Source organism: Dendropsophus ebraccatus, chromosome 8 (assembly GCF_027789765.1).
Source record: "Dendropsophus ebraccatus isolate aDenEbr1 chromosome 8, aDenEbr1.pat, whole genome shotgun sequence".
NCBI lineage: Eukaryota > Metazoa > Chordata > Amphibia > Anura > Hylidae > Dendropsophus > Dendropsophus ebraccatus.
The window spans coordinates 123,260,435-123,284,401 of record NC_091461.1 but is presented as its reverse complement, the minus strand read 5'-3'; the positions used below and the strand labels follow the sequence as shown (position 1 = coordinate 123,284,401).

The window sequence follows — 23,967 nt, the reverse complement described above, 5'->3', positions numbered from 1 at the left end:
AGTACGGTATGGCGGGTTCAGGCCACCAGCGGGAGCTCACAACAGCACACTCGTACAGCACAGCAGGGATAGAGTACGGTATGGCTTCTTCTGGGCACCAGCGGGAGCTCACCACAGCACACTCGTACAGCACAGAAGGGACAGAGCTTACAGTATGGCAACTTCTGGCCACCAGAGGGAGCTTGCCATAGAACACCCGTACAGCATAGCAGGGACAGTGTATGGTATGGCGGCTTCCGGCCACCAGGGGGAGCTCACCACAGCACACTTGTACAGCACAGCAGGGGGGAGTGTATGGTATAGCGGCTTCTGGTCACCAGGAGGAGCTCAGCACTGCAGGAACAGCGTACATTATGGCAGCTTCTGGCCACCAGGGGGAGCTCACCACAACACAGTCGTACAGCACAGCAGGGACAGAGCGTACAGTATGGCGGCTTTTGGACACCAGGGGGAGCTCACCACAGCACAGCAGGGACAGTGTATGGTACGGCAGCAGGTGATGGGATTACGGCAAACTGTGCAGCTCATCTGGCGGAATATAGGAAAGAATCCCAGCTGCATGTCCTGGCGTTCTGATCGGCGGGCGTGCTTCCAAACAAAAATTTTGTTAGGTCTTACCTTTGGGGGAAGCACATTCATTATGTGCAGTGTTTTAGTTTTTAGGAGGAGGAGTCTAGGCTCAGGTAGCTCTGCAGTTCTCGACACAAACGTTGTAGGCTCACCCCTCACATTTAAAAAAATTTAATCTCCAGTGTACCCCTTTACTGCAAAATGTGCCAGAGTAAGGCGACATTCACACATTCCGTGCATGGTGGTTCATCTATACGGAGGATGTGCTACCGGCCCGACTGTGGAACTTCCCGGCATCATTGCTCAGAAATAGTTACATTTTTGTGCTACTGGGTGGGGGCCGGGTGTAATAAAAAACTGGATGTATGTAATAAGGAGAACGATTGGATTTACATACATGATGCTTCTTTCTTTTTGTAACTTCCTTTTAATTTGAAATATAAAAAAGAAAAAAAAACCTCTTTGCGCTTCTCTACTGACGTGGCCGTTGTTGTTACAGGTCTATGAGCGTGGCCTGATGTCACAGTATGTGAAATGCTGGAGGCCTGGAGACTCGGTAGCATGGAGGGGACCATTTGGAGGTTTTTTATACAAACCAAACAAGGTCAGTGTTGGAGTCGCACACATCCTGGAGGGTCGTTTTGTAGTCGGTTTAAAGTTTTTTTTAATTTTATTTTTTTACGTTATGGCATTCTTTATGAGAAACCCCACTGAAAACCCATGTACAGACTGACCCTAAATACTGCTGCATGTGGAGCCGCCATGAACACATGCATCTTAGGTTTTTCTCTTTTTTCCTGTTTAAATAGGCACTGTCACTTTAAAAAAAAACAACAACTTTTGACATTTGTCAGCAGAGGTCCGGATGTTTGGACTCTGATCGCTCTGACCCACACAGGTAATTGTATCTGAAGTCTGAACCGCCCCCCCGAGACACAACTTTTGACTTCCCTTCAATGTGCCGAATGTTTTTAAGGTGACAGGTGCAAAGTAAAATGCCAGAATAAAAACTATTTTTGAAGGAGACCATGATGGCTATTGCAAAGTAGGTTCTCTCTGAGTGTGGGAAAACATGGAGACAACCTCTGACCGCATCCATGTTTTCCAGGCAGCCTCAGAGCGGCATCTAACTTAATGCAGAGCGTCTGGGGTCATCTGTCACTATTGTCCAGTATCACATGACCAGACACATGGACCAGAATGACGCTGTGTATAAAAGAAAGCAGCCATTTTTTTTATGCCCACAGATCTCCCCTTTAAATGCTGATGTCTGGCATTGTGTGACTCCATGTTAAGTCTCTGCTTCTCTTAGTTCGGGGAGCTACTTATGTTGTGTTCAGGAACAGGAATAGCCCCGATGCTGCCAATCCTGACCCATGTGACCGATGATGAAGACGATGAGACCTTCCTCACCCTGGTGGTCTGTGCTAAAAATTTCCAAACTGTTTATATGAAGAACTTTCTCAGGGAGCAGTCGAGATACTGGAATGTCAGGATATTCTATGTCCTCAGCCGGGTGAGTGCGCCATGTCCCGCTAACCTGAGATGTTAGTCTGTAGGAGTCATCCAAAGGTGTAGGACGCATAGGTGTAAAGTTACCCACGTGAGGTGTAGTACTAAAGGGGTACTCAGGTGAAAAATCATTATTATTATTTTATTTTTTTCAAATCAACTGATGTCAGAAAGTTATATAGATTTGTACATTACTTCTATTTAAAACCTCAATTCTTCCAGTACTGTCCAACTGCTGTATGTCCTGCAGGAAGTGGTGTTATCTCCGTAGTCTGACACAGTGCTCTCTGCTGCCACCTCTGTCCATGTCAGGAACTGTCCAGAGCAGCAGCAAATCCCCATAGAAAACCTCTCCTGCTCCGGACAGTTTCTGACATTTAAAATAGAAGTAAATTACAAATCCGTATAGCTTTCTGACACCAGCTGATTTGAAAAAATTATAATTTTTACCAAATTTCCCCTTTCAAACATTTACTGGATAGCTTAAAATGAGGCATCCCCCGAAAGTAAGACCCCCGCAGCCACCCTCAGCCACTATGCCGCTAAGAGAAGGGGGGTGGTGGGTTGTCGGGTTATACTGGTTTGTGATGACAACTACCATACTGTATATAATAAATGCTCGTTTTTTTTATTCAACAATAAGTGTGAATTCTTCTTTATGGAAAAATAAGACAAAGCACGACTATAACTAATTAATATAAGACACCGTAATTTTGGGGAAACACGGTAATATTTTTGTACTGAAAGTTTTCTGTTTCTTTAGTATAGTGACATACGGCATGTGATGCAATGCCGTCACCTCCTGTATGATGTCATCACAGACTCTTAAAGGGAACCTGTCACCCCTGGACGGCCACCTATACTTACCCCATCCTGTCGGTCCCGCTTCTGATGCCGGACACCTGCTGATCTGCACACTCAATATGCAAAGCGGAGTCCGACGTCCAAAGGAAATCACTGGAGCTCATTTGCATATGGAGTGTGGAGATGGGCGGGTGGCATATCGACGCGGTGGGATCGGCATCGGGAGCAGGACCGTCAGGATGGGGTAAGTATGGGGAGTCATATCCAGGGGTGGGTTTGGGAGGCCCTCCGGGGGTGACAGGTTCCTTTTTGTATCAGAGTTCTGTTTTTTTATATTACTCCGTTGCCCTCTGTTTTCTTGTCACAGGAAGAATCCTTGGAAAATCTGCCCATGAGTTATAGGGAAAACTCAAAGCTGGGACGGATAGACTGTGAGTTCTTGGCCACAGTGTTGGAGACCTGCAGGAGGAGACCCTACATCCTCATCTGTGGTTCGGTATCATACACCGAGGACATGACCCACATGCTGAAACAACTACAACACAATCACTCCTCCATTTTCTGCTTTTAAAAATCTCAGCCTGCTGACCACACTAGAGATAAGAGCGCTGCTGTCTCTGGAAGAAAGCGGCCATGTTTTTCTAACACTGGAGAACCCCTTTAATACTATATAGGGGCACAGAGGGGACTTACTGTGGTGCTGGAGCAAGGAACCAGCAGATTCTGCAGAGAAGAGTCACAGTCCAGGTCAGATGGAAAAGTAAGTGACCCTCTGAGAGAAGACGCCCCCTGTACTCACTGGATATAAGTCACTGTCATCATATATACAGTTTGCAGAGAATGGGTGGAATCTACCAATATATGGTCAATGTATAGTGGGAAATTGTCGGTGTCTAGTATACAGAGAGGTAAATTCTCCTTCTGGAGAGACCTTTGGCTTAAAGGAAAACTCCAGTGGGGAAAAATATTATATATATATATATCATGTTCCCCTTCAAATAAACTGGTACTAGAAAGTTATACAGATTTGTAATTTACTTCTATTTAAAAATTTCCAGTCTTCCAGTACTTATCAGCTGCTGTATGTCCTGCAGGAAGTGGTGTATTCTCTCCAGTCTGACACATTGCTCTCTGCTGCCACCTCTGTCCATGTCAGGGACTGTCCAGAGCAGCAGCAAATCCCCATAGAAAATCTCTGTGTCAGATAAGGTTTGATCCCATCTTGGGCACTTAATATTTACTTTACTGGAACTCTGGCAGAAAAAGCGACATTTACAAGGAGTGCGGCAAATTTATTATATTGACTGTATGAATAGAAGTTCCATAATATTCCCAGATATATACAACAAATTAAAGACACAAATAAAGGAAGTGCAACCTGTGCAGAGAGCTCTGGGCACCTAACATGGAGAGCCCGCCCCCTGGGCACTTGCTGTAGCCTGGACATCCTCGCCCCCCTCATTGCTGTCCTGTGTATAAGACCATCAGCAGTTGAGAGTTTTTCATCGTGATGTTATATTCAGTCTCTTGCGTTTTCACTCAAAATAAACGGCGTACACGGTCACCACACAGAACATGGTCGGGTTCTGGAAGCTGCAGGAGGTGACGTTATCGGAGTACGAGTCCCACAGACACTGACTGGTCACCAGAACGTCCTCCTGGTTCTTGCTGCCTATGGCGGTGTTACAGATGAGCTTGTATCGAGGTGGCGTGACTCTCCGCACTATTTTCTTGATATCCTCGCACAGGTTCTTGGTGAGGTCAGCTGATGTACTTGGGTCATAGGTCACGTTTCTTAGCTTCGCTGTCAAAAATTCCTGGATGAGTTTTTTTGCTGTGGAGTATGGGAATCTTTGTGCAGGATTTGCAGAACCAGCCGGCACCTGAAAAGGGAAAAAATTAAGGGGGAACGTCATATCATTCATGTCACTCATCAGCTGATCGCTCGATTCTGATGTCTGCAGATCCTCGGCTGTCAGCTGCACATCTTCCTGTGTAATAGGTGGATGTGCAACTGACTGCCAAGACAAAGCTCCGTATGTACATTCTAGCAGATGTTCCTGCAGTGGGCTATGTAAAGGAACATCGCTCTAGACGATGACAGTGCGGCTAGAGACGTCTAACACAGACTTTATAGATTACCAAAGGAGTAAAAACACCCAGCTGCCCTGCATGTGACTCTGTGACTACACTCCTTGATGTTCGTGCAGACACTGCAGCTGCACGGAGATCATCTGCTGAGGGAGGGAAGAGACAGCTGTCAGAGATATTCCCATAGAAGGGCCAGCGATCTGCTGACATGAGAAAATGGTTGCCCATTGGCTGATTACATCCTTTGTGCGGCCAATAAAGTCCTTATTAACAGGGAGAGTGATGGCTTTAAAGGGGAACTCCAGAGAATTTTCTTTTAAGACAACTAGTGTTAAAAAGTTACATACATTTGTAATTTACTTCCATTTAAAAATACCCAGTCTTTCTGTACTTATCAGCTGCTGTATGTCCTGCAGGAAGTGGTGTATTCTCTTCAGTCTGACACAGTGCTCTCTGCTGCCACCTCTGTCCATGTCAGGAACTGTCTAGAGCAGCAGCAAATCCCCATAGAAAACCTCTCCTGCTCTGGACAGTTCCTGACATGGACAGAGGTGGCAGCAGAGAGCACTGTGTCAGACTGGAGAGAATACACCACTTCCTGCAGGACATACAGCAGCTGATAAATACTGGAAGATTGGAGATTTTTAAATAGAAGCAATTTACAAATCTATATAACTTTCCGACACCAGTTGATTTTGTAATGGTTGCATGAACAATCAAGGGATCTTAAGCTGCTCGATTACCCAAGCTGGCTCAGGATCAGTAAGCGAGCACTGATCAGAAGGATCGGTACTCTATACCAGCCCATGTAAAGGGCCCTTAGAGGAGGCAGAGATATAACGTTATTACACATCCCTGGGTCTGTATCATGTTGTCTCTGTGTTGTTACTTAGTGATGGTGTATCCTGTGATCTCCTGAGGTTACGCTGCGGCCCTTTATGTATAAGCAGAGACGCACTGTATCCACCATTGTTGTGTGTGTTGCGGCCTCCTCGTGCAAACACTGGTCACCTCTAATCCCATCTCCTCGTTTGTCTACATGACAGCGGCAGCGGCACTCCCTGACTCCCGGAATGCGGCCATTATTAGTCAGGCTGCCGTGTACACAGAAGGGACGGGTCGGCTCCATCTGCTCCGCTGTTTGCCGTGTGAACTTATCCGATAGGTTGTTGCTTTGTAGTTTATTGTAAAGACCTTATCGGTGGATTTACGGGACCGGTCCGTCTTATAAAGCTGTCCCCGTCATAGTGACTTCTCCGGGGGCTGGGACATAGAGGGACAGGAGCTCAGGTGACAGCTGCGTCCAATCGTTTCTATGGAGAGCGGAGGGAACCGTGTACAGATACAGAGACGAGTTTACGAGACTTTCTATAAATCTGTACACGGCACGCTCTGCTCTCCAAGGACGCGAATGGGCACAACGCTCAGCTGATCGCCTCTACCTGCTTGGCTTGGTTACATGTAGTTGTCTACACCAGGGATGGGGAAGCTAAAGCTCTGGCTGTCCAGGCATGATGGGAATTGTAGTTTTGCAATAGCTGGAGGACGACAGGTTCCCCATCCCTGGTCTACAGACTGACATGTCGCTATCTGAAACACACAAAGATGTGGCCCAACATGGCAGCTCCCTGCACATTACAAGAAGATTTCTTTATTCATAATACACTGTTTATTTACCCATTCCAATTATTTTTTTCTTGCAAATCTATTGGTGTTAGAAAGTTATATAGATTTGTAATTTACTTCTATTAAAAAAAAATCTCCAGTATTCCAGTACTTACCAGCTGTTGTATGTCCTGCAGGAAGTGGTGTACTCTCTCCAGTCTGACACAGTGCTCTCTGCTGCCACCTCTGTCCATGTCAGGAACTGTCCAGAGCAGCAGAGGTTTTCTATGGGGATTTGCTGCTGCTCTGGACAGTTCCTGACATGGACAGAGGTGGCAGCAGAGAGCAGCGTGTCAGACTGGAGAGTACACCACTTCCTGCAGGACATACAGCAGCTGATAAGTACTGGAAGACAGGAGATTTGTACATAGAAGTAACAAATCTGGCACTTTCTGGAACCAGTTGATTTGAAAGAAAAGATTTTTTGGTGAACAACCCCTTTGAGGTTTTATGTAAACAGGTAAAAACACAATTTTGATCAATTGGGGTGTTAAGACTCCCAACAATGGCTGGAGTGACCCGAGATGGACTCCCAGTGTAAATCTATGGGACAGTCTCACACACAGAGAGAAGTGCTCAGCCGTGGGCTTCTCTTTCTGCCCATTCTAGACTAAACTCCAAGAACCGGACTGATCAAAGTTTGTGACATCTCTCTATGATAAAATATTATAAAATAACAGCTACACCTTAACTTTTATAACCTATAAAATAAAACTCCAGCAGTAGTCCAATCCTGCACAATACACAATGTGATATCTGTAAGCTCTGTACCTACGGATTAAGGAGCCATACGGAACACTTTGCTGTTATATAAAACCCCCAACATGTTTCACCACAAATATCTGGCGTCTGCAGGGGAAATGGGGATAAGTGTATTTGATGGGTTAATAGTGTATTATATCTTGTGTCCTCCATTCATCTGTTATTGTGTTTGTCCACTATAGATACATCTGAGATATATAGACGGTCACTCCCTTACCTGTTCATTGATGATGGTGATGGGTTTGCGGTTGGGGGTGCGGGCTCGGGCCTTTCTCCGTAAAGCCGCTTGATTCTATTATACAGAAGAGGATCAGTGAGTACAGACATTGTGTAACACATTGCATTATCTATCTCTGATCTCCTGTTACATTCTGTATGGTGCTCCAGAGCTGTATTCATAATTCTGCTGTTTTTTTATTGTACACAAGCAGCGGAATTTGCGCCTCGTACACATTTATTATGTCTTTTAGACGGGTTTGAGCTTTGCTGTGAATTATACACCATGATATCTGTTCCCTGTACACGTTATAGGGCCGTGTTACCTTTAGTCTCAGCGTCATCCGTTGAGCGGCCAGGAGACCGGACAGGCTGATGGATTGTGCGGGTTTCTTTGTGTCGGCAGGTTTTGCAGATCCCTCGCTGGTGGCGGCTTTCACATTCGGGGCCCCTCTGGAGGTCTGGGCAGCTGCAGGCTGAAGGGACAGAAGCAGCGATAAATCCATCAGTAACATTTACAAAGTGATAAGTATGAGGTAAAGAAGGAGTTAACACGTCCAGCGATGCATCAGGGGATGGCGGAGAATAAGCTGCAGTCTAGAGATCAGTGTCAGGCAGCGGCGGCCAAGGCTGAGAACATCACAGGATGCAAAAGTATAAGAACATAGGGGACGTCTGTCAGTGTGCACCCCTGGGGTACACCATGGAGAAGGGGCAGATATTAGTATTTTGTGTGAGCCCCGCCGGGAAACAGGTGCAAACCAGGGCAGAAATCCGGAGAACGGGGAGATTCTGCAGCTCGTAGTAAATCCAGCGCACTGTATGGGGGCGACGTATAAGTACAGATCTCCCCCATAGTGTCACCTACAGGTCAGACCACACATGGTATATACTGTATACAACACCGGCACCTGTATATAACAAGGACACAGCTGACCTGCTCCATCTAGTCCCCCCTTATATTCTTTACTTTCTTATCATCTTAGGATATTATATATAATATATATATATATATATACCAGGCAGGTTACATTCTGTTACTGTAGATTTACCTACCACATCTGCTGGGAGTTGCCTCAAAGCATCTACTACTCTTTCAGTAAAGTAATATTTTCTCATGTTGCTTCTGATCTTTCCTCCAGTAACTTCTCATTGTGTCCTATTCTCGAGTTTTTTTTAATTACTAAAACCATTTACCTCCGGAACCTTATTTAGTCCTGTTTCCATCATCTCCCTCTCTTTCCCTTCTTCCTCCTGTAACATATATAAAGGTTTCCATGATCTCCCTCTCTTTCCCTTCTTCCTCCTGTAACATATATAAAGGTTTCCATCATCTCCCCCTTTCCCTTCTTCCTCCTGTAACATAAAGGTTTCCATCATCTCCTCCTTTCCCTTCTTCCTCCTGTAACATATATAAAGGTTTCCATCATCTCCTCCTTTCCCTTCTTCCTCCTGTAACATATATAAAGGTTTCCATCATGTCCCCCTTTCCCTTCTTCCTCCTGTAACATATATAAAGGTTTCCATGATCTCCCTCTCTTTCCCTTCTTCCTCCTGTAATATATATAAAGGTTTCCATCATGTCCCCCTTTCCCTTCTTTCTCCTGTAACAGACATATATATATATTTCCATCATATCCTCCCTTTCCCTTCTTCCTCCTGTAACATACTGTATATAAAGGTTTCCATCATGTCCCTCCTTTCCCTTCTTCCTCCTGTAACATATATAAAGGTTTCCATCATGTCCTCCCTTTCCCTTCTTCCTCCTGTAACATATATAAAGGTTTCCATCATGTCCCCCCTTTCCCTTCTTCCCCCTGTAACATATATAAAGGTTTCCATCATCTCCCTCTTTCCCTTCTTCCTCCTGTAACATATATAAAGGTTTCCATCATCTCCCTCTCTTTCCCTTCTTCCTCCTGTAACACATATAAAGGTTTCCATCATGTCCTCCTTTCCCTTCTTCCTCCTGTAACATATATAAAGGTTTCCATCATGTCCTCCTTTCCCTTCTTCCTCCTGTAACACATATAAAGGTTTCCATCATGTCCTCCTTTCCCTTCTTCCTCCTGTAACATAAAGGTTTCCATCATCTCCCTCCCTTTCCCTTCTTCCTCCTGTAACATATATAAAGGTTTCCATGATCTCCCTCTCTTTCCCTTCTTCCTCCTGTAACATATATAAAGGTTTCCATCATCTCCCCCTTTCCCTTCTTCCTCCTGTAACATAAAGGTTTCCATCATCTCCTCCTTTCCCTTCTTCCTCCTGTAACATATATAAAGGTTTCCATCATGTCCCCCTTTCCCTTCTTCCTCCTGTAACATATATAAAGGTTTCCATCATGTCCCTCCTTTCCCTTCTTCCTCCTGTAATATATATAAAGGTTTCCATCATGTCCTCCCTTTCCCTTCTTCCTCCTGTAACACACATATATATATATTTCCATCATGTCCCCCCTTTCCCTTCTTCCCCCTGTAACATATATAAAGGTTTCCATCATGTCCCTCCTTTCCCTTCTTCCTCCTGTAACATATATAAAGGTTTCCATGATCTCCCTCCCTTTCCCTTCTTCCTCCTGTAACATATATAAAGGTTTCCATCATGTCCTCCCTTTCCCTTCTTCCTCCTGTAACACACATATATATATATTTCCATCATGTCCTCCCTTTCCCTTCTTCCTCCTGTAACATATATAAAGGTTTCCATCATGTCCTCCCTTTCCCTTCTTCCTCCTGTAACATATATAAAGGTTTCCATCATGTCCTCCCTTTCCCTTCTTCCTCCTGTAACATATATAAAGGTTTCCATCATGTCCTCCTTTCCCTTCTTCCTCCTGTAACATATATAAAGGTTTCCATCATGTCCTCCCTTTCCCTTCTTCCTCCTGTAACATATATAAAGGTTTCCATCATGTCCCCCTTTCCCTTCTTCCTCCTGTAACATATATATATATATATATATATATATATATATATATATATTATATATATATATATATATATACACACACAAAGTTGTCGCTGTCATCATAAAAAACGTTTCCCCATCTCTCTGACACGTAAGACGTTTATACTGACAGATCGACTGAAGTAAGAATCCAAGATTACCGAGCGCATTGTCTCCTCCAGATGAAATGAATGAAGTCATTAAACCTTGTGATTAGTCAGAGACAATAAGTCATTGTGGGCGCAGGTAGCGGTGACCCGGCACATTACACCTGATAAGCTGAAGACTTATTGTTTTCCTTCTCAGATTCGGCTCCATGATAAGTTATTCTACAGACCGAGAAGACTGGATATTAGTGTTATCTTTGGTCTTAAAGGGGTTTACCAGTTCAGATCACTGCGCCTGTTCTGCCTGACACCTTCGGGGACACCTTTAAAGGGGTTATGCAGCACTACAAAAACATGGCCACTTTCCCCCTCTCTTGTCTCCAGGTCAGGTGCGGTTTGCAATTAAGCTCCATTTACTTCTATGGAACTGAGTTCCAAACCCCACCCAATCTGGAGACAAGAGAGGGGAAAAAGTGGCCATGTTTTTGTAGCGCTGGATAACCCCTTTAAACATGGTGCAGTTCATCAAGCCCGACTCTCCTTTGCCCCCATATGTGCTGGCAGAGAGTCAGGAGACCTCCATACACCTGAGGTGGTCAGCCAATCCCGTTACCATTGGCTTCTGCCATCTTATGTACGGACAGTCTGAGCAGCTGACCAAGAATATGAAAGATTCGCCTGCATCAGAGAAGTACCGGCCAAGATGATCCGGCCAGAGACCGGCCGTTCCGTGACCCGGCTGGGGTCACGGAACGGCCGGTCTCATACGTTGTGTGAACATAGCCTAATAGTGATATACACAGTAATAGTGATATACACAGTAATAGTAATAGTGATATGTACAGTAATAGTGATATACACAGTAATAGTGATATACACAGTAATAGTGATATACACAGTGATACACAGTAATAGCGATATACACAGTGTGGGAGGATTTGCTCGGTAGAGTGCAGGATTGCAGTGTGAACAGCAGTCAACAGGCTCAAACGAATAAGTCCAAGTACAGGCTTTGCCTGCGTTTATTATCCCATGCAAGAAAGCAAATAAACAGCCTTGGCTTAAGGCCCCGTTCCCACTGAGCAAAGCTAGCGGAATTCCGCGACGGAATTGTCCGCCGCGGAATGCCGTTAGCCTCCCGCTCATAATGGGAGTCTATGGGAGGCATGCGCTGCTGCTCTGTACGCGCTGAAGAATGAACATGTTCATTCTTCAGCGCGGACAGGGCAGGAGCGCGCGCCTCCCATAGAGTCCCATTATGAGCGGGAGGCTAACGGCATTCCGCGGCGGACAATTCTGTCGCGGAATTCCGCTAGCTTTGCTCAGTGGGAACGGAGCCTTAGGCAGAACACAAAATAAACTCTGCTTGTCCAGCACTAACTAAACAGAAGACGGCCCTGTCTATACGCTACGACTCGCTGCAGTCGCACGAACATAACAGATTATATACAGTCCAGTGTTTTACCTTGGTCAGGTATATGGCTTCTCCTGAGGCTGCAGCCTTCCAGCACTCTCAGCTGCCCCCGGCCTCCCTCTGTCCATGGCTCTGCAACACTATATGGAGCTGCTGATGATCCAGCCCGACCACCTGTGGCGTCTGATGCCAAACAATATCTGGAGTGGAGGAAGTGGAATGGACAGTCCCACTACCAAGCCTGCCATCCATCCCTGCCCCACTACCAAGCCTGCCATCCATCCCTGCCCCACTACCAAGCCTGCCATCCATTCCTGCCCCACTACCAAGCCTGCCATCCATTCCTGCCCCACTACCAAGCCTGCCATCCATTCCTGCCCCACTACCAAGCCTGCCATCCATCCCTGCCCCACTACCAAGCCTGCCATCCATCCCTGCCCCACTACCAAGCCTGCCATCCATTCCTGCCCCACTACCAAGCCTGCCATCCATCCCTGCCCCACTACCAAGCCTGCCATCCATTCCTGCCCCACTACCAAGCCTGCCATCCATCCCTGCCCCACTACCAAGCCTGCCATCCATTCCTAAAAACCAGGCCCAAACACACTTTATCAATACATCCCCAGCAACTACCTCTGCTGGAGATCACATCACATCCCTGGTTTTTCCATGTCTCAGATAGTGAGACATGAACTTCCCTCAGTCCTAGTAGGTGTAATAGCTGAACCCAGGTGAAACATAGCGACCATCCAGGATTAACCCCTTCAGTGTCTCACAACAGTAATAGTAATATATACAGTAATAGTGATACACAGTAATAGTAATATATACAGTAATAGTGATATACACAGTAATAGTGATATATACAGCAATAGTAATATATATAGTAATAGTGATATACACAGTAATAGAGATATACACAGTAATAGCGATATACACAGTAATAGTGATATATACAGTAATAGTGATATATACAGTAATAGTAATATATACAGTAATAGTGATATACACAGTAATAGTGATATATACAGTAATAGTAATAGTGATACACACAGTAATAGCGATATACACAGTAATAGTGATATACACAGTAATAGTAATATATACAGTAATAGCGATATATACAGTAATAGTGATATACACAGTAATAGTAATATATACAGTAATAGCGATATACACAGTAATAGTAATATACACAGTAATAGTGATATATACAGTAATAGTGATATATACAGTAATAGTGATATATACAGTAATAGCGATACACACAGTAATAGCGATATACACAGTAATAGTGATATACACAGTAATAGTAATATACACAGTAATAGTGATATATACAGTAATAGTGATATATACAGTAATAGCGATACACACAGTAATAGCGATATACACAGTAATAGTGATATACACAGTAATAGTAATATACACAGTAATAGTGATATATACAGTAATAGTGATATATACAGTAATAGCGATACACACAGTAATAGCGATATACACAGTAATAGTGATATATACAGTAATAGTGATATATACAGTAATAGTAATATATACAGTAATAGTGATATATACAGTAATAGTGATGTGATATATACAGTAATAGTGATATATACAGTAATAGTAATATATACAGTAATAGTGATACACACAGTAATAGCGATATACACAGTAATAGTGATATATACAGTAATAGTGATATGTACAGTAATAGTGATATATACAGTAATAGTGATATATACAGTAATAGCGATATGTACAGTAATAGTGATATACACAGTAATAGTAATATACACAGTAATAGTGATATATACAGTAATAGTGATATATACAGTAATAGTGATATATACAGTAATAGCGATACACACAGTAATAGCGATATACACAGTAATAGTGATATACACAGTAATAGTAATATACACAGTAATAGTGATATATACAGTAATAGTGATATATACAGTAATAGCGATACACACAGTAATAGCGATATACACAGTAATAGTGATATACACAGTAATAGTAATATACACAGTAATAGTGATATATACAGTAATAGTGATATATACAGTAATAGCGATACACACAGTAATAGCGATATACACAGTAATAGTGATATATACAGTAATAGTGATATATACAGTAATAGTGATATACACAGTAATAGTAATATATACAGTAATAGTGATATGTACAGTAATAGTGATATATACAGTAATAGTAATATATACAGTAATAGTGATGTGATATATACAGTAATAGTGATATATACAGTAATAGTGATATATACAGTAATAGTGATACACACAGTAATAGCGATATACACAGTAATAGTGATATATACAGTAATAGTGATATGTACAGTAATAGTGATATATACAGTAATAGCGATACACACAGTAATAGCGATATATACAGTAATAGTGATATACACAGTAATAGTGATATATACAGTAATAGTGATATGTACAGTAATAGTGATATACACAGTAATAGTGATATATACAGTAATAGTGATATGTACAGTAATAGTGATATACACAGTAATAGTGATATATACAGTAATAGTAATATATACAGTAATAGTAATATATACAGTAATAGTGATATATACAGTAATAGTAATATATACAGTAATAGTGATATACACAGTAATAGTGATATATACAGTAATAGTAATATAGTAATAGTGATATGTACAGTAATAGTGATATATACAGTAATAGTGATATATACAGTAATAGTGATATGTACAGTAATAGCGATATACACAGTAATAGTAATATACACAGTAATAGTGATATATACAGTAATAGTGATATGTACAGTAATAGTGATATATACAGTAATAGTAATATATACAGTAATAGTGATATACACAGTAATAGTGATACACACAGTAATAGCGATATACACAGTAATAGTGATATACACAGTAATAGTGATATATACAGTAATAGTAATATATACAGTAATAGTGATATATACAGTAATAGTGATATATACAGTAATAGTAATATATACAGTAATAGTGATATACACAGTAATAGTGATATATACAGTAATAGTGATATATACAGTAATAGTAATAGTGATACACACAGTAATAGCGATATACACAGTAATAGTGATATATACAGTAATAGTGATATATACAGTAATAGCGATATGTACAGTAATAGTGATATACACAGTAATAGTAATATACACAGTAATAGTGATATATACAGTAATAGTGATATATACAGTAATAGCGATACACACAGTAATAGCGATATATACAGTAATAGTGATATACACAGTAATAGTAATATACACAGTAATAGTGATATACACAGTAATAGTGATATATACAGTAATAGTGATACACACAGTTATAGTGATATACACAGTAATAGTGATATATACAGTAATAGTAATATATACAGTAATAGTGATATACACAGTAATAGTAATATATACAGTAATAGTAATATATACAGTAATAGTGATATACACAGTAATAGTAATATATACAGTAATAGTGATATATACAGTAATAGTAATATAGTAATAGTGATATATACAGTAATAGTGATATGTACAGTAATAGTGATATATACAGTAATAGTGATATGTACAGTAATAGTGATATATACAGTAATAGTGATATATACAGTAATAGTAATATAGTAATAGTGATATATACAGTAATAGTGATATGTACAGTAATAGTGATATATACAGTAATAGTGATATACACAGTAATAGTGATATACACAGTAATAGCGATATATACAGTAATAGTGATATACACAGTAATAGTGATACACACAGTAATAGTGATATACACAGTAATAGTAATATACATAGTAATATACACAGTAATAGTGATATATACAGTAATAGTGATATACACAGTAATAGTGATATATACAGTAATAGTAATATATACAGTAATAGTGATATATACAGTAATAGTGATATATACAGTAATAGTGATATACACAGTAATAGTGATATATACAGTAATAGCGATATACACAGTAATAGTGATATACATAGTAATATACACAGTAATAGTGATATATACAGTAATAGTGATATACACAGTAATAGCGATATACACAGTAATAGTGATATATACAGTAATAGTGATATATACAGTAATAGTAATATATACAGTAATAGTGATATATACAGTAATAGTAATATAGTAATAGTGATATATACAGTAATAGTGATATGTACAGTAATAGTGATATATACAGTAATAGTGATATATACAGTAATAGTAATATAGTAATAGTGATATATACAGTAATAGTGATATGTACAGTAATAGTGATATATACAGTAATAGTGATATATACAGTAATAGTAATATAGTAATAGTGATATATACAGTAATAGTGATATGTACAGTAATAGTGATATATACAGTAATAGTGATATACACAGTAATAGTGATATACACAGTAATAGCGATATATACAGTAATAGTGATATACACAGTAATAGTGATACACACAGTAATAGTGATATACACAGTAATAGTAATATACATAGTAATATACACAGTAATAGTGATATATACAGTAATAGTGATATACACAGTAATAGTGATATATACAGTAATAGTAATATATACAGTAATAGTGATATATACAGTAATAGTGATATACACAGTAATAGTGATATATATAGTAATATACACAGTAATAGTGATATACACAGTAATAGTGATATATACAGTAATAGCGATATACACAGTAATAGCGATATACACAGTAATAGTGATATATACAGTAATAGTGATATATACAGTAATAGTGATATACACAGTAATAGTGATATATATAGTAATATATACAGTAATAGTGATATACACAGTAATAGTGATATATACAGTAATAGTGATATACACAGTAATAGTGATATATAGTAATATATACAGTAATAGTGATATACACAGTAATAGTGATATACACAGTAATAGAGATATACACAGTAATAGCGATATACACAGTAATAGTGATATATACAGTAATAGTAATATATACAGTAATAGTGATATACACAGTAATAGTGATATATACAGTAATAGTGATACACACAGTAATAGTGATATACACAGTAATAGTAATATATATAGTAATAGTGATATATACAGTAATAGTGATATATACAGTAATAGTGATATATACAGTAATAGTGATATATACAGTAATAGCGATATACACAGTAATAGTGATATATACAGTAATAGTAATAGTGATACATACAGTAATAGTGATATACACAGTAATAGTGATATACACAGTAATAGTAATATATACAGTAATAGTGATACACAGTAATAGTGATATATACAGTAATAGTGATATATACAGTAATAGTGATATATACAGTAATAGTGATATATACACAGTAATAGTGATATATACAGTAATAGTGATATATACAGTAATAGTGATATATACAGTAATAGTGATACACACAGTAATAGCGATATACACAGTAATAGTGATATATACAGTAATAGTGATATACACAGTAATAGTGATACACAGTAATAGTGATATATACAGTAATAGTGATATATACAGTAATAGTGATATATACAGTAATAGCGATATATACAGTAATAGTGATACACACAGTAATAGCGATATACACAGTAATAGTGATATATACAGTAATAGTGATATATACAGTAATAGCGATATATACAGTAATAGTGATACACACAGTAATAGCGATATACACAGTAATAGTGATATATACAGTAATAGTGATATATACAGTAATAGTAATATATACAGTAATAGTGATATACACAGTAATAGTGATATATACAGTAATAGTGATATACACAGTAATAGTGATATATACAGTAATAGTGATATACACAGTAATAGTGATATATACAGTAATGGTGATATACACAGTAATAGTGATATACACAGTAATAGTAATATACACAGTAATAGAGATATACACAGTAATAGTAATATACACAGTAATAGTGATATGTACAGTAATAGTGATATATACAGTAATAGTGATATACACAGTAATAGTGATATACACAGTAATAGTAATATACACAGTAATAGTGATATACACAGTAATAGTGATATACACAGTAATAGTAATATACACAGTAATAGTGATATACACAGTAATATTGATATATACAGTTATATTGAGTCTGTGATCTTACAGTTTTTAAAGCTGAGGGGTCACCATCCCGATTTGTTGCCCAGAAAGTTACACGTGACAGCTTCACGGCTCCGAGTCTTCTGCTGTCACCTGCGGCGTCCATTCTAGAGGATGTAAGTACAGAAGAGCCAGATCTGAGGTTATTCATCAACCCAAATAACCCAACGGAAAGGAAATACATTGATCCTACATAAAGCCCATAGAGTCCATTCCCATTGCTGCATCACTGCCTTATATCTCCTGTCTAGGGATGGTCCGAACGCTGGGCATCAGATTCCCGCTGTCTGCCTGCTCCGTGGAGCGGGTGGACACAGCGGGAGGACCGCCTGGAAAACTGGGATACAGCCTAAGTTACAAGAGATGTCACATTCTCAGCTTATACTTCAATCAAATTGCCTGAGCCATGAGGAGGCGACCCTACTGCTCCAGCTGGTAGGATGTCGGCTGCTAGACTAAAGGGGAACTCCTGCGGGAAAAAAATTTCCAGTCTTCCAGCACTTATCAGCTGCTATATGTCCTGCAGGAAGTAGTGTATGCTCTCCAGTCTTTCAGTACTTATCAGCTGCTGTGTGTCCTGCAGGAAGCGGACAGATTTCCCTAACGTGTGAAGGGGCCTTAAAGGGGTTGTTCAATAAATTTTTTTTCTTTAAAATCAACTGGTGCCAGAGATTTGCTATTTACTCTGATTTAAAAAAAATTTCCAGTCTTCCAGTACTTATCAGCTGCTGTATGTCCTGAAGGAAGTGGTGTATTCTCTCCAGTCTGACACAGTGCTCTCTGCTGCCACCTCTGTCCATGTCAGGAACTGTCCAGAGTAGCAGCAAATCCCCATAGAAAACCTCTCCTGCTCTGGACAGTTCCTGACATGGACAGAGGTGGCAGCAGAGAACATGGTATCCCACCACTGGCACCTGTCACCTGTGTAAAAGTTTCTCTCAGGTTAACCAGTGGGAGATGTAGTAGCTTATTCTCCCTTTTGGGTGTCTTTACTGTTTTATGTCTTCTATGCATGGCTGTAGAACCTAGGGTTAACTGTGGTATGTCAGGTGTTCATGTGCTGCTGACCTCTTACAGGTGCTCTCTTTTCTTATCTTATCCTATCTAGTCTCTCTCTTACCCACACTCAGCTCAACCACTCACAGGAGGGTTTAGATATGGCCCCTGGAGGAGGAGTTAACCTGTGGAGGAAGTGAGGGAGTTCAGAACAGTCTTCAGAGGGCAGATGTGTGAGAAGCTGGCTCTCAGAGAGACTTTCTTTATGGAAGCAATTACCACAGTTACGCAGTGCTAAGTTCACCTTAGAGGAGAGCAGCCACCTAGGATCACCCTAGCCGACGCCAGGAGCCCATCTAAAACGTGCAGGGCAGTATCCTGAGACAAAAGGACTGACCCCAGTAGGACAAAGCTACCAGAATAGGTCAACGTATCCTACTGCGCAGTGCAGGACGACTAGGTAATCTCAGATGTTTGCTACACCCAGATAACCAATGACTGGGGCTCGTGCTACCCACTTAGGACGGGTTCTACACAACTAGAGGGCAGAAGGCAGTCAGACTATATTCTAAAGGTGAGTACAAGTATAGTGTGTAATGTTCACCTGCAATGTTATCCAGTAAAGTGTCTATTTTTGTACTAAACCCAGGGGATTCTGTCTTATCTACCTGCACCCACACACACCACTGTCTACCTAGGGTTATTTTTCCCCTTTTCTGTGGGTGGCGGTACCGACATTCCGGGTGGGTCTACTACCACTCCAGGTTGCTGTGACAAGAGCCCAAGGGACCCACAACACTGCCGGACGTTACCGACCATTGGGGATAGCAAACCGGACGAAAACAGGTACCAGCATCACACCTGTGTACCACAGTACCGGCATAACAAATAACAACATCACAGCACTGGCCGAGTACCACAAGAGCACTGTGTCAGACTGGAGAGAAAACACCTCTTCCTGCAGGACATACAGCAGCTGATACATACTGGAAGATTTTTAAGCAGAAATAAATTACAAATCCCTGGCACCCTTATCATAAGAATATATCCCTGGAGACTGCTATGTACAAGATACAGGAAACTCTACAAATCACTCAAAACCATTCAAATATTCCATTCGTCTTATCACCCCCATTATAGTGACCCAGGATCCCCGATGCACCTGGATATATATATCCTATATATTATATATATATTATGTTACCCGGCTGTGGTGGCTGTGACTTGTGGCCCTTCCAGCATCCGATCCTGCAGGGACTGGCCCCTCCGCCTCCCGTATACTCCTCTAATACTCCTCGCCTCTGTTTACACACGTCTCCAACGCTCTGACTCGCTATCAATTACACCTGATTGTGACGACTTCATTCTGCCGCAGGTTCTGCAAACATAACAACATAACAGGCGAAGTCCGAGCACATAAAGAGCCGGCCTGATCGGAGCCTGACCCTGAGGGCCAACCACTAATGGGGTAACCCGCTGCTGGGAGCCGTCCAGATGCTTCAGCTCAGGCTTAGGACCTTCAATGGCTTCTTTATTATATGTTGGATGTGACTACTGTGACCTGATGCAGCTCTATAAGACGTTCCATCAGTCCTGCATTCCAGTTCTGCCTGGTTTTGTTACATTAAAGGGGAACTCCGGAGGGAAAAAAAATATTCTAATCAACTGGTGTCATACAAATTTGCAATTTACTTCTATTAAAACATCTCCAGTCTTCCGGTACTTATCAGCTGCTGTATGTCCTGCAGGAAATGGTGTATTCTCTCCAGTCCGACACAGTGCTCTCTGCTGCCACCTCTGTCCATGTCAGGAACTGTCCAGAGCAGCAGCAAATCCCCATAGAAAACCTCTCCTGATCTGGACAGTTCCTGACATAGACAGAGGTGGCAGCAGAGAGCACTGTGTCAGACTGGAGAGAATACACCACTTCCTGCAGGACATACAGCAGCGGATAAGTACTGGAAGACTGGAGAGAATACACCACTTCCTGCAGGGCTTACATTAGCTGATAAGTACTGGAAGACTGGAGAGAATACACCACTTCCTGCAGGGCATACATCAGCTGAATACACCACTTCCTACATTTCAGGTGCAGCCCAAGAACTGGACTGTTTTTCACACAGGGACTTCTCTTCTGTAACAACGGCCAATCACCGGACAGCACCTACTCCTCTCTGCTGTGCTATGACATAGTGTTGGAGAACGTCTATCAGAATGAACAGACTAGGACTCTGCTGGACAATAAGTACAAGGTCCATTATTATAGATGAATGGAGATTACATTCAGGAGGCAGCACTGTGCACATAGCAGAAAGAGTTTTCCAGAACTTTATGGAAAAGATAACATGGAAACCGTCATTTACCTTTCAGGCCCAGCATGGATCCTCTGGATCAGGAAGACAGGCTCAGGCTGCACACACACACAGACCAGGCTTTCCCCCCCTACCTAACACAGTCTAAGCCCCATCTCCATCCTGGTCTCTCTGTTGCTAGAGACAATTCCCCCTAGCAACAGGCAGTTTACCGGCAAGTGAGACACCTAGTGGGCAAGAGTTTAGGCTGACCTGCCCTAAGATATCCAACTGATCGCTCACTCAGTAAACAGCATCACATCCGCCCATGCACACACTCGCTGAGCGTCCATGTGTACTGAATGATCAGACTCCTTCCAGGTTTTGGCCCTAGTGTGTGTGTGTGTGTGTATATATATATATATATATATATATATATATATATATATACAGTGAGATTGTGGCCAGTGATGGGGGCAGAGACTAATCATAGATTATATGTATTACAGGGTGCAGTAACGCTGACAGCCAGCAGGTGGCAGACAGAGCCCTAGAATCCATCCCAGCATTCTGTGCAGTATAACATATAGTAAGCATAGTGGACCATATAAAAGCAAAGAACACAGTCAGTGGCGTAGCTAGGATTCTGATAAGTAACGTGTGACCCTGCAGCACGGTATAAAGTCCAGGGCTTATAAACTGAGAAAGAGACATTTTCTCTGGTAAGATATATTATAACATTTCTTATATTCCCTTGTAGTAATAGAAGTGTTCTCTTCCTGTTTGTTGGACGTGTCGGACACATTTAAGGTTGATTTGACTTCAGTCTACAGGTTTAAACTTCCCCAACTCCGGGGGCTCTGGGGGATATTCTGCTCCAAGTGCGATGAAACTCACACAGGCCCCTTCAGATGATGCCATCACATTAAAAAGAGCTTTTTTCCCTTTCAAATAAACTGGTGTCAGAAAGTTATACAGTTATATTTGTTAATTACTTCTATTTAAAAATCTCCAGTCTTCCAGTACTTATCAGCTGCTGTATGTCCTGCAGGAAGTGGTGTATTCTCTCCAGTGTGACACAGTGCTCTCTGCTGCCACCTCTGTCCATGTCAGGAACTGTCCATAGCATTTACCAAGGCAGCATCCATCTAATGTTTTACATGTATTTATTGGCTTAGGGTGTTGTGACAATCCAGCAAGTCCTGTGCACCTTACCACGTCCACCACCAGGGGGCACAACGATATGTAGGTTGTATCTATTGGCTTCTGTGATTCTGTATCCCGGGCCTCCACTGTCTGGGTTATTAATGTGTTAGTGTATGCAGTAATATAGAAGATTTATCTGTAATATGTTGGGATTTTACTGATTGTAGATGTAACTTTAGCAGTATATCCCACACTAGATTTTTTGTATTCATGGTATACCCCCTGTGGTGCTGGTGGTTTTCCCTCAGGTAAAATACCTGCTGAACCATCCCCGCTCCTGGAGACTAACAATTCCTTCCATACATTACCCTTTCTGTCTCCTTCCCTCAGTTCTCAGCTGCTGCTTTCTGTTAAAGACACAGAAATCTGTATGAGAGCTGTTCTCTCTGTCTCCCCCTGCCTCCCTTCTGAGACTGCTGATGTAAACAAGTCCCTGACCGTCTGTCTCTGCACTCTATAATGCACTGAAGATTAATCACAATGAGGTCACCACCAAGATTAACCCTCCCAGCATCACAGAGTGCAGAGACAGCCTGCCAGGGACACTTTACATCAGTTGTCTCAGAAGGGAGGGGGAGACAGAGAGAAAAGCTCACACACAGACTTTTGTGTCTTCAGCAGAACGCAGCAGCTGGGAACTGGGGAAGGGAGACTGAATAGATAATAACAAGTATGGAAGGAATTGTTAGTCTCCAGAAGGGGGGATGATTTAGGAATGCCCCTTTAAATAGTGAGTGCATCAATGGAGGGCCTGTTGTCTCCAATGGTGCAGCAGATCCCCCCAGAACCCAGTATAAGGACAATACATTCTGCGGTCCATACAGGGGGGTAACTACCGCTGTAGCAGCCATAGGCGATGTTATGGGGCCGGGTGACCCCGCTCCTGCAATACACTGGGCCCCCTGAGCCGTCCCAGATTCTGCAAATGTCCCTTTAACTGGAAACACTCCAGACCAGCGCCTGCAGTTATGACTACACTTGAAGGGTCAGTGGTCGGGGGGTAAAGGGAGGGGGCAATGAAAAGTTTGCTATGGGGTCCGGCCATTTCTAGCTACGCCCCTGGTGCGGAAAAAAGTTAAAATCATGTGAAGCCAAATAAATGCTGTGAATTACTTTGTGCCGGGGACCATAAAGCCTCAACGTCCATTAGGCGTCCGTTCTGTGAAGACAACGACGGCCTCCGATTCCT

General features: G+C 41.4%; 2 protein-coding genes across 5 annotated transcripts in view; one reads left to right on the top strand and one right to left on the bottom strand.

Moving 5' to 3' along the window:
• Positions 1-21,959, top strand: part of CYB5RL (cytochrome b5 reductase like) — a 29,798-nt gene extending 7,839 nt beyond the window's left edge. For 2 of the 4 annotated variants that reach the window (XM_069981675.1, XM_069981676.1), the window contains exons 5-7: positions 1,070-1,174; positions 1,883-2,086; positions 3,254-3,840. In XM_069981675.1, the coding sequence (XP_069837776.1) occupies positions 1,070-1,174; positions 1,883-2,086; positions 3,254-3,457 (513 nt within the window). In that variant the 3' untranslated portion in view covers positions 3,458-3,840. Of the gene's footprint in view, positions 1-1,069; positions 1,175-1,882; positions 2,087-3,253; positions 3,841-20,656; positions 20,767-21,370 lie in introns of those variants that run through there. The other 2 variants (XR_011364331.1, XR_011364330.1) reach the window with 2 other exon arrangements.
• On the bottom strand, positions 3,987-8,274 carry LOC138799920 (dynein light chain Tctex-type 5-like). Its single transcript, XM_069981680.1, has 3 exons — positions 7,947-8,274; positions 7,622-7,696; positions 3,987-4,769 (listed from the first exon to the last, which is right to left on the bottom strand). Exons 1-3 carry the CDS (start codon positions 8,133-8,135, stop codon positions 4,422-4,424), a joined length of 612 nt encoding a protein of 203 aa, XP_069837781.1. The 5' UTR covers positions 8,136-8,274; the 3' UTR covers positions 3,987-4,421.
• Positions 21,960-23,967: the final 2,008 nt, after the last annotated feature.